We start from the raw sequence: 12,296 nt of genomic DNA on the forward strand, positions 1-12,296 counted from the left end.
AAACACAGGAAGGATGTTTTCCCCATTTTGTGGATGAGGAAGTGAGACACTGAGAAATTTAGTGATTTGCCCAAAAGAAGTTCATGTCAGAGCTAGGAATTGAAACCTAATCTCCTGAGTCCCAGTCTAACCTTAAGTCTTGCCTTAACCCCAAGACCATCCTTCCTCTTAAGTGTTTGGCTTTTAATTCTCCCCCCCCCCCCCAGTCGAAGGATTAAATTGTGCCGTCCATCACTGTTCACCCATGCCATCCTGTTGACTTCAGTGGGTATACAGTGGCTTTTTTTCATTAGAATACATTTGGATTTGGACTGTGTTTTTCTTGTAAATTTAGAACATCCCCAGATTCTGGGGCTCCACAAGTTCAGAGATGTTTGGTTGATGTGCTTCATCTATTATAACGAAGTAAAACCTTGGGTTTTTTTGGTACTTTATTATAAAACACTTGCTGGTGAGGATAGCTTTGATTTATTGACAAATGTTAGGCTGTATTTTGAAGAGGAGGGTGGTCAAATGTCTGCCGTTATCTAAACTGCTTTGTAAAAGTGAAATATGTCTTGATAATCTTGAATTTTCAATCTTTCTGGACTTCTGTCATAGGCTGTTTGAGAAATACCGGGCTCAGTCTGTATTGCATAAGTAAAACATATTCAGCATGCCTAACCATAAGCGAAGGTGCTGTTTTGTTGGGGGATACCTTTTAAACTCCATTTCATAGACTGAAACTGTAGTCATGGAAAATAATTGTTTTTTATTTTTCAGCTTAAAGAAGTCTTCTGCAGAACTGAAGAAAATATTAGCTAATGGCCAGGTAGGTGCATTAAATTCATACTTGGGTACATGTATGACTTGTTACTGCCTATAAACCACAGTGATTGGCATACTATATATAAATGGAGAGATGCTTACTGCTCATTTAGTTGTAATGTTTCCTTTTTAATACTGAAGTGGAGAGACCATGAAAATCTTCATGATATGAATGAGTTACGTGTCTTGATTTACCTTGATTGCCATAGCAATTTGCTTCCCATTTCTCAAAAGGTGAGAATCAGTTTTAGCTCCGAATAGATTTAAGCACCTCACACACATGTTGCACTGTGGCCACAATGTAGGGGAAGAAAGTTAATCAGCGTTGATTAACTACATCAGCTGCTCAGTTGCTAGAATGTACCTTTGTATTTTCAGGGCAGTAGGCACATAAATATTTAGCAGGCTTTTGCAAGTGGTAAGAGAGAAAATTCCTTCTTTTATTGTTTGGAGCTGCGTCATATTCTGCATTATAAGAGCAAAGTTGTAGAAGACTTCCTTATCACCTACTCTTCTCCGCTCCAGGCGTTCAGATCCTGATATCCAGACCTGAATAGTTTACACTTTCAATTCATGGACAAATGGACCCTTTAGGGCACTCATTTCTCACCAGTTTTGATTCAAATAGATAGACAGATCCAAAGTCTTATAATGACTTTAAATATACACTGCTAAATTAAGCTACCTAAAAGAATACCGGATTCTTCAGTAGCAACATAAATAAGTTTTAATGTTTGTCATTGTGAAACCCCTTTGATAGCCTTGGAGGCAGGCACTTGTCCATTGCCATCAAGCTTGCCTATTAGGCTCTATTGACTGAGACATCTGTGTCACTGCAAATAAAAGACTCTTATTGATTTTCTTAACTGTTGTTCACTTCCCCTCCATGTTTCGAAGGCTGAAATCTTAATTATCTCAGATGCGTATTCAGTGCCTTCACACGGTGACCTCTCCAAGTCTCATTGGCATTTCATGAATCAAGTAGTTGTAGTTGAGCGTGTCAAGAAGATAAAGGCTGGTCTTCATGCTTGTCCTTCAGTATCACCTGTAACACGGTGATCTAATAAATGAAAGTGCCTCTTTAAAAGGTGATTCTAACAGCATCAGCACTGCAGCCTTGCTTATTTGGCACTGAATCCTTTGAATACAGCTTGGAATATATTTTTAAGCTTGTCGGCATTCTTAATACAAAGCCATATTTGAACAAATTGATTCTTGCCAGGAAGGTCTGTTTATAATTTTTAAAATATTTATAAAATAGCCAAACAGATAACTTTCAATTATGTGAATACCAAAAACATGCTTTTGAGCTTTTTAGTGAAATTTGGCAAATACTAATCCATAATATAAGAGAGCCATTTGGGGATAATTTTTAGAAAATGGAATAACTGAACATGAATACGGTCACATTATCATGAATGGGTGAATAACCTGAATTTGACATTTTGACTTGTTGAAAGATATAGAGGCAATAGCTAAAATCTATTAGTGATAGTAAAGATTTGACTTATGCCCATCAAAGAAAGGAATTTCAGAATTAGTGTTTTAATGCTACCCTTAATTCACCATGCTGTGATAAGGGACTAGACTGTAAATCTCCAAAGAGAAAATGCTCTCTGTTATATTGCACACCTTTTGCTATTCAGTAATTAGGCACAACTATATAAACTGGGGACAGATTTTTGTTGTAACTTTGACTTTCCTTTCTTTTTGGAGTTTGCACCCTTAGCATTAGTTTAACATAGTTTTTTGTATGGTTTATGTTTTCAAGCATTAATGATGATATTCCTTTCCACTAGCCTCCACTTAGGTTTAATAAGAAATTCATATTAATCATTAAAAGAAGGGGACATGATTCTTCAAGATAATCAAATATTGGCAGGTTAGAAATAGCTTTCTGCCTATGTTCATTGATATAGGTTATGTGATATAAATATTTATTTCTTTTCTGTCACTCAGAGTAAATGCCACCAATTGATTCAGCATTGATATAGTGTCAACAGTTCATAAGAAACATTTGACTGGCTTGTGTTTTCCGATTAGTCTCTGCTCTATAAAGTGGGATTTACTAAATCTCTTCAATTGTCTGCTCATAGAGTGTGACTGCTTTCTGAAACCATTACTACTTCGATTTGTAAAGCAAAGGTACAGCGATAGGACTTTGCTTCTGTCAGAGCTTTACATATAAAATAAGGATTAATTGAGCATTTTGCTTTTAATGATTTACAAGAGAATAGATACTGAGTCTTTCAAAGACAGCAGGTATAAACAAAGAGTGTTTTGTTTGCTGACCCATAATTGAATTCTGTTTTCACTTTTTCATTAATTCTGTTAATATCGGCATCCAATCAAGTTTGGCTTTGAAAGTTTAATATTCCAGTCCTTGCTGTGGAGTCATTGTTTTTATGTTATCATTTTGTGATTGAGGATTCAGTTTTCCCAGTAAAATACATAACTCACTAGGTATTTTTTGGCATCTTTATTTGATTCAATAAATCAAGCTTTATGTCTGTAAGGTTTTCTGGTGTATATTTGCTCCACCCCAGTATCTGTTTCACCATCAGTTCTGTGCTGATCCTTTGTGCATAACTGTCAAGGAATGGTACCAGATTGGCAGTGAAAGGCATGCAGAGTGAAAGTGGTGTAACATCACAACAACGATTTGGCTAAGATGATTCACTTTTTACCAGTTAGCCAAATGCAGAAGAAAAGGGAAAGCACTGGTATAAAATAACCCTTTGCTGTTTTTTTGCATAATTAAAGAAAAAAAAAAAACTCCCAGAAGAGCTAATGTATAGTTAATGATGTGAGTTTAGTTATGGCTATGTAGGTTTGCCGTGTTTCTCAGAGATCTTTGTTTACAATAGAGTCTAAAGATGTCTTATTCTGTTATTGCAAAGTCAGTGAAGTGCAGAGTTCTGTAGTTTTGGGGCAAAAAAATCCTCAGTATTTGCGTGTGTTCTAAGCTGACGAGTCGCACAATGTGGGTGAAATTCAGTGTTGTGCGGGGGCCTGGTATTAGGCCTCTATCACTTAAGCCCCACTCGCCTACTATCTCACTCTGTGTGAGGTGCCAACCCAATATTTTATGAGGGGAGAATTCCTTGCAATTTTTTCCTCTTGATTTGCATTTTCTGGTGAAATATAATTATCAGAGTTTTTCAGCCTTAGTTTTAATACTTAATTGGTCTTTGGATACTAATCTTTATATACCTTGAAGATTTGTGGTGCAGACTTAACTGCAAATAGACGATTTACGTGGACGTAACTTCTGCTACAATGTACTTCCAGTTATCTCAGATCTCACAAGCTTCAACCTTGGAAATATATAGGAGAATAAATATTTCCTTTGATAAGCGAGTGCTGGATTTTCTTCAGTTGGTTGAAGAGCAGAACAAAATATTTAAAGCTTCACTGTTAGTGATTCGGAAACAGATTATTTTTAGTCAATTAAAAACTCTGTTTTTTGCTGTTGAAACTTGCTGAAAGTTGACTTTTTAGAGGTTTTTATTGCATGTAGCACTTAAGGCCCAATTCTGCTCCTGTCTTCAATGGTGTAGGATAAGGCTCTTGGAGTGGGATTTTCAAAAGTGCTGAAGCGACTAGAAACTGAGGTCCACTCACCGCTGTGTGCCCCCCTTGTGGCCAGGCATGGCGTCACAGCTCTCACCAGGTTAGCGCCCCCTACTGATGGTCACTCTGGCACTGTGGTGATTTCTCTGTCAATGACTCAATCCTCTGGCTAGGTCACAGTCTTTAGTCCACCCCTTCTGGGGTCACAGTTGTCCAAATTCCCCAAAAATGTCTTACCACAAAAACAGAACCTTCTGCCCTCCTGGGGTCTATTCCTCAGCCTCCCTCCTGTTTGATCAGGGTCTCTCCCAGGCCTCCTGGCCTGGAGACCTTCTCCCCTCCTGCAGGAGCCTTCTTGCTCCCTGCAGTCACTACAGATATAGTGGCAGTTTCCTGGGTTTCTCCCCTTTCACTGCCCCTTCCAGCTATGAACTTCCTACCTTTATAGGAACCTCCCTCCAGCTGTTTCCCCAGCTGAGCTTTATCCCTACTTAAACCTAGCTCCTTTTATACAGGAATCACCTGATTCCTCTCAGGTGCGGCTCATTCTTTAAGCAAGGTTGGCTTAACCCCAGGCTCTCCAACCCACATAGATCAAGACACTCTGTTACGCGACGTAAGAGCACAAGTCCCATTTGATTTTTGGTGGGACTTGTGCTTCTGAGTGACTTTGGTGTTTTTGAAAATCTCACCATTGGTTAATAAAATTAGCAGGAAGTTTTTTAGCAGCTGGAACAATTTGCACAAAATTAATAACTTGGCGTCAAATAGAATATAAATAATCCAAGAAATGAGTCTTTTAAAGATTTTTGTGGTAGATTGCTAACAATATAATTTAAAATCTGAAACTATCCAATCTTGATTACTTTCTTTAAGTATTAGTCAATTTAGCCTCCCTATCTTAGTTTAGGAGACATTACTGTGGACCAAAATTTATCATAATTGAAAGAGTTGTTTTAAAATAGACATACACTATTGTCAAAAATGGCTTTGGTACTTTTGAATAATAAATTGCCTTATTTACGATGTTCAGCGTAATATTCACTTTTGTATAGGAGAAGTGGGGTTCTTGGTTTTCAATCTGAACCAGTAAGCCAACAAACAAAAGTGAGCTAAGCTTTTATACAATATAAAAGAACCCCCATGTTCACAACGTACGAAATTTTCTGGTGTCTGGGGCAGGGCCGGTTCCAGCTTTTTTGCCGCCCCAAGCAGCAAAAAAAAACAAAAAACGATAAAGCCGTGATTGGCAGCACTTCGGCAGCAGCTCTACCGCGCCGCTTCATTCCTCGGCGGCATGTCCTTCCCTCCGAGAGGGACTGGGGAACCCGCCGCCGAAGACCCGGACATGCCGCCCCTTTCCATTGGCCGCCCCACGCACCTGCCTCCTGCGCTGGTGCCTGGAGCCGGCCCTGCTCAGGGGACAGCAGACGGTAAAGCTCCATGTGGCTTCAGGGGTGTTCACAGGCTCTGACTACCCACCACCCTGTCTGGAAACTTGTCCCCTGGAGCACTAAGCATCCAAGATAGCAATTTATTGTATAACTCAAAGCAAATTGTGTTTGTTCAGCACTAATTAAAACCGAATTTTTATTTGTTGCAGGATTGTGGCCTTCATTAAGCATTTGTATATAAATTGTAGCAATGCTACTCATACAAACATATCATCCAATTAGTATCAATTATGCTGATTCTACACTAAATTGTAAACTTTTCTGGCCATATTTAAGATGACAGTGTTGGCTGGTTTGCTTCCTCTCCCTCACAACTTTGGCTTTGGCTTTGGCTATGTGCGGTGCTGGAGACCCCTTTCCTATCAGTATCTATGACCTGACCCTCTTGAGCTGTGTTATATCATTCCATTTTGACACCTTTTATCAAACTTTAATGAAATGACCCAGGCAAACAAATTGTCATTAAACTTTCCATCACTTTGTCCCTTGGTATCGTCTTTTATAAATTGGACAGCAAATGTTGTATTGATCTTCTCGTTCTTGCAGCTGAACTTGAAATGACCCAGACTGCTTGTTGTTTATGGCCTAGAGTTGCTTTTCCTTGACATTTCCATCCACAGCATGACATCTTTCTTGTTTTTCTTTCTTTCTTGTGGAGATGAATGAACAAGACATACAGTATCGAGACGTCCTCGGTCATGGCAATGGAGGCACGGTCTACAAGTGAGTGTTGCATTTCGCTTAAACTTCTTGAAAACAAAATTTAGCAAATCTTTCTCCCTCAGGTGTGCAGTATGGATGGTGGATGGCCTTTGCTGACATATGGTAAAAGACCATAAAATACAATGTATGTAATTTAGGCTTTTCTAGAAATTCTGTTTTCACATTTGTCTTCCAGATCTTTCGAAATATTGGTTTCTAGGTGCTATGAGGACTGGTGTGTTTTTATTATCTTCTTAATATTTAGAGTTGAATCACTCCTGGGTGACAAGTTAATGGTCCACAAGTGCAAGTTTAACTGGCCTGAAGCATAATGCATTTTTCCTTCCCTCTTTTTAATACTGTTGTTCTTGCTTGCTTATCATACACATTGCTAGTTCATTGTTTGCAGTGACACCAATTGGATGCAAAGTTGTTCTGATACCATTGCTCTGCCTTTCTGCAGTACTACAAAATTAGTAACACCCCCCCCTTTCTGTTGTATCCACTTCCCCCCCCTGTAAGAAGCTACACACACACACACACACAGACTGATGAATATGTTAAGTTATAAACTCCCCCAAATTTTGGTAGTGATGCTTATACCCTGAAGCCAGTTTTAATTTTAATATTGTAAAGATTATAATAGCAAAGAAATAGTTTTCTCAACAGGAAAGTCTTTCTCATGCGTAGTGCAAAGTTTAAACTACATAATGTAATATCTGGTACTTAATAGTCTGCAGTGGTGTATGAAAAATATTCCGCTAGGAATTAAAAAATCCATACTTTGTAAGAAAGCCCTGAGGGAGTAATAAAGGTTTCCTCCAGAGAGCTATTTACCATATACAGTAACATGGCATCCCATTTTGATCTTGTTTATACCTTACACATTTTAACTTTGATATTAACGTTTTTTAAAAAATGTTTTTAAAACCACAACACATTTATTTTATTTTTTAATTGGCTGCCAACTTTCCTAAGCTCCAGCTTTCTGTCTCCTAACACGAATTTTAATAAAAATGGGTTTTGGAGTCGTTATCAGAAACGATCCAAATTTGATATGAATCTTAACAGATTTCCAAAATCAAGTCAACCTGGTACATGGAAGATGGTACAAAGACCTTCTATCATGTTCTTATTTGTCTTCTGGATATTACTTATTCTCTAGACCTATAGATTTCAAACATATGTTTTGTAGTAATGATGTGCTTTTTCTCTTTATACTGGGGAGAGATTGTGGATTGTTGCACTTTACAAATCAGTCTATGGCTGCTGCTTCTTTGGAGAGAGTTGCTTCTCTTTCTCAGTTGGAGGACGAGAGCACAACCCATTCTGGAGCGAGGATTGTTCTTAGAGAGAGAATGGACAAAGGGTGTTGGGGGGGATTGGAACTTCAAGGTCAGGACCAGACATAGTGAAGGAGAACTCATGTTTTGTTGCTTGTGGAGGGCATGGAGGACCATTTTAACAAGGAAAATCTTAGCATGCAAGTCCCACTCATTAAAACCACATCTCTCATTGTTCCCCAATATTAGATCACCTTCTTGGAAGAAGTGGATCTAATAAGGGGCAAGGAAGGAGATATTGTCAGCAGGCGCTATTCTTAGCCTCATGCAGGATAAAAGATTTACCATTGTCATCATTCTCTAAGATCTGATTGGAACCTCAGAGTGATTGTCTAGTACAAATTGGCAGGATTGTTGCATGGTACATAATTGCAAAATGACACCTTGGCGATGGCCTTGTTAACCAAGTACGTAGCCCTGCTGATCTCACCATATTTGCTTAACGCTGTTTCAAAAATACAGATATGTCTGTATCTCTCTTGCTTCTGCATACTTAACATAGAACAGTGGGTGCACTTGTCACACACAGATACCTTGTATGTATGTTATACATATACCTTGGTTGTGCTGTGGCCTTCACGCCCAAGCTGTTTGTGCATCACGTGACAAAGTGTGTTATGGAGTTGATTAAAGAGACTGAAATCCTACTACTGCCCCGCTAAGAGAAGGCAGAAGAAGAAGATAGTGATGAAAGAAACATGGTTGGCACCAGTGGGGAAGGAGAGAGGCTAAATAAACTGTGGAGAAGGGAAAGAAGTGATGGAAAAGTAGAAAGAAGAGAGGATGAAAGTGGCATGGTGGGATGGGAGGGGGAACTGCTATGAGTGTTAGCGTAACTAAAGGCTTGATCCATAGCCCACTGAAGTTGACATTAGTGGGCTTTGCATCAGGACCTAATGGTGTACCTACCTGGTGCCCTGCTGCTAAGGGATGGCTGCATTTTAGGCCCAATGTGTGTATATAGTTTATAAAGAATTGTGACATCCCTAGAGGTGGAAGCTTCTATATACACGTCAAATATCTGTATAATATTGCCACAGGTACAACACATGCTCCATAGAATCCATATAGGAAACTTGGATAAAACGCTAGGCAGTGTCAATCCTGCCTGGCATGCCTTTGACGTTCTTTACTCTTCTACGTCATGAAAGGACAGATAAAGCAAAAATGGCGTGAAAGGGGAGGTGTGGCACTTCTGGCAGCTCCTCTACATGATAGTTCTTGGGTGGGCTGTGATGATCCCAGTGTCTGTCTTGTTAAGGGTTTTTGGGTGTCTTGATTTGATATAAACTGGCTTTCCAAGGAATGATGTTTTTTTGGGTGGAAAAACTTGAAACCTCCTCTGAGCCTAGGAGAACGTACTTTTTTTGTTTTCCTTTTTTCATTGTCTTTTGTGTGTGTATTTTAAAATATAAAAAATGCCCACTGTAGTAGCTAGTTGATTTTTTTTTCTCATGAGCCAGCAGCATTCCATCCTGCTCCAGAGGAAGTCTACCCATGCCATCTGAGATCAGGCTTACCATTCCTAAGGTTTGGTTTTACCGGACACCCAAATAATAACAGAGCATAAACCTCAGCCCAAGTTTCCTCTCCAAGCCCAACTGTTGCTAAGATATTCATTCCTGTAGGATCTCCCTGTGTTTGCTCCTAGTTCTCCCCACTTACTCTTTCGTTCTGGGGGAGTTACTAGCGACTGCTGTTATAAGAAGTCAGCAGAGTGAACTCTGCATCTTTAGACAGAGTTTGATGTAGAGCTGGCCTAAATTTTTCAAAACTAAAAATTTTGAAAGAATTTCAAAGTCATGAAAATTGATAGAAATGAATATTAATGTTGTTTGGATGTATATTTTGGGGTGTTTGACTATGGTCCTGTGATGTGCTCAATATAAAGTCAGTAAAACTTCCTTGTATTGGAGCATTTGCCTTTCTGTAGTGGGAATTGGTTCTTCCTTGCCAAAGAAGCATACATGTTATATGAGCCAATGAGAAATTGCAAAATGAAATACGTACAGGTGGCTGGATTGCACTACAGCAGTGTTTCCCAAACTTGGGACGCCGCTTGTGTAGGGAAAGCCCCTGGCGGGCCGGGCCGGTTTGTTTACCTGCCACCTCCACAGGTTTGGCTGATCGCGGCTCCCACTGCCTGCGGTTCGCTGCTCCAGGCCAATGGGAGCTGCTGGAAGCGTCGCGGGCCGAGGGGCATAGCTCCCATTGGCCTGGAGCAGTGAACCGCGGCCAGTGGGAGCCGCGATCGGTCGAACCTATGGACTCGACAGGTAAACAAACTGGCCCGGCCCGCCAGGGGCTTTCCCTGCACAAGCGGCGTCCCAAGTTTGGGAAACACTGCACATGTATTTTATTCTAGTAGATCAATGAGCATTTGTCAGATAAAATTAATTACAAATGTTTGACTCTTTCAGCCTACCAGCATTCCATGCGATAGGTTTGTGTCCGAAGGCGGCATACATGGTATTGATTTGAATGTAAAGAATGAGCGGGTATATGTGGGTATCTTTTCCTTGTTTAATTTTTGTCTTTCTATCACTTCATACTAAGTCGTTTCCATTATGGCAATGATATATTATCAGCATTCAGCAAACAAGATAGCATGTTGCAGGTCGCTGAGCAGAAATTTTCAGCCTCTGTTTCCACGTGAATTAACTATTATTGAAATAGTTTATTGAGATTGAAGTATTGATCACTTTTCATGCTAACCTTGGCTTAAGGGAAGAGAGGGGGGGTGTTTTCATTCTCTTTGGAAGGCACTGTGTTTCATTAGAAAATATATATATTTCATTTATTTAGGTTTTTTACAGCCTCCACTATTTTATTGCTTGGAGAAGGGGTATCTTGGCTTTATTTTTATGACAGTATAATTATACTTCAGAAATGCACTTGATTACTGTGTGTAGCAAAATTGTTCCAGTATATTGGCTTGGCCAATATTGCTATACAAACAACTTTTCAGTCAATTGAGTCTGGCAAAAATCAATACTTTATAGCAATATTTCTAGTGAGAACTTGCTGAATCTGAATGTTTTTTCTTTAAAGAAAAGGGATTTTATAATTGTCTGACTTCCTTTTAAAATTATTTTCTACTCCTTTTTGAGGCACTGTTTTTTAAATTAAGGAATGATAAGCAGCTACAGAGTTCAATCACTGCAAACACAATTAAGTGTTCTTGCTTTTTTTGAATGCATATAATATACAGCTCTGGTACTTCGTTGGGAGTATGCTCCTCACTTTGAATAAAGCTTATTGAAAAGTTATTTGGAAGTTCAAAATAAATAATAATCCTTCCACCATTCTAGTCTGTTTGCATCATTAAGCCACTTGGATTTGCTCTTTGTATTCACTAATTTTAGGCCCAGTTCTGTAAAGTCTTTTGTACCCTCAGCTGCCATTGATTTCAGTGAGAGTTGAGGGTGCAGGATTGGGTCTGATATAGTTATGGTGGTGGATTTATTAACCTTCCAGTTTTATAACAGGCTTTCTAATTTTTCTCAACTATTTTATAAAAATTGATATGATGGAGAGTACAGGCTCTTGGCTGCTGCACAACAGAAGAAAATATTTGTATACTGCTGCATCTAGGGTATTTACTGAAATTGCTTTTTTGAAAAATAATTCATTGGAAAGTCCAAAAGGCATTTAAAGTGTGTGTCTTTCTGCTACATTTTTTTACCTCTATCATTGGTTACAGAGCTCTGAGAGACCAGGTTTTTGTAAGATTGCTTCCTTACTTTGGTGAAATATGTTAACATTTTGATACACAATGTAATGTGCAAACTCTGCCGCTGAGTCTGAGCAGTAGCTGCACTAAATTATTTAGAACTAAAATACTGTATCAGTATGTATTTAGAATGTAAATATTATATAGAAATGGTATTTGCTACTGGCAAATAATTGTTTTGTAATATTTTTCACCTGCCTGGCATTCTCTAAAGTTTCAGAGTTCTCCTACTAGATGCTGAAACAAAATCATACAGCATATTTTTAATTTCATATTTTTTCATTTCAGCTTTTTAAATGCAGGTAAAGAAATGTCAAATGTTCAAATAAAATTAGAATTCTCTTTAGGTTACAGTCAGTATAGCATTTTAAAATGCTTGGAGTATTAAAAGTATGTATTGTGTATGGTGTATGAATCTACTAGATTCTACTAGATTGGTTTACAGTATCAGCAAGACACAGCTATATAATTACTCAGTCAACATAAAGTCCCAATTAAACCATAATAAATTGTACAGTTAAGTTATCTAAAATCTGTGAGTAAAGTGTATTGGTCATCATATCAACCAAAATTTTGTTAAATCAGACAATTTCGTTGTTGTTTGCATAGTTATGTGGAGGGTCTGGAGAAAGGTGGTTGATCCACAGGCCAGAAGACTGGTGTGGCTGCAGAAAATGAATATAA

General features: G+C 38.7%; 1 protein-coding gene across 2 annotated transcripts in view; it reads left to right on the forward strand.

Annotated features, from left to right (window-relative positions):
- Positions 1 to 12,296, forward strand: part of MAP2K5 (mitogen-activated protein kinase kinase 5) — a 188,516-nt gene that overhangs the window by 25,463 nt on the left and 150,757 nt on the right. For both annotated transcript variants that reach the window (XM_024199528.3, XM_024199529.3), the window contains exons 6-7: positions 763 to 811; positions 6,493 to 6,557. In XM_024199528.3, coding sequence (XP_024055296.1) covers positions 763 to 811; positions 6,493 to 6,557 — 114 coding nt within the window. The remainder of the gene's footprint in view (positions 1 to 762; positions 812 to 6,492; positions 6,558 to 12,296) is intronic.

Source organism: Terrapene carolina, unplaced genomic scaffold, assembly GCF_002925995.2.
Source record: "Terrapene carolina triunguis isolate 2854851 unplaced genomic scaffold, T_m_triunguis-2.0 Scaffold67, whole genome shotgun sequence".
Lineage (NCBI taxonomy): Eukaryota > Metazoa > Chordata > Testudines > Emydidae > Terrapene > Terrapene triunguis.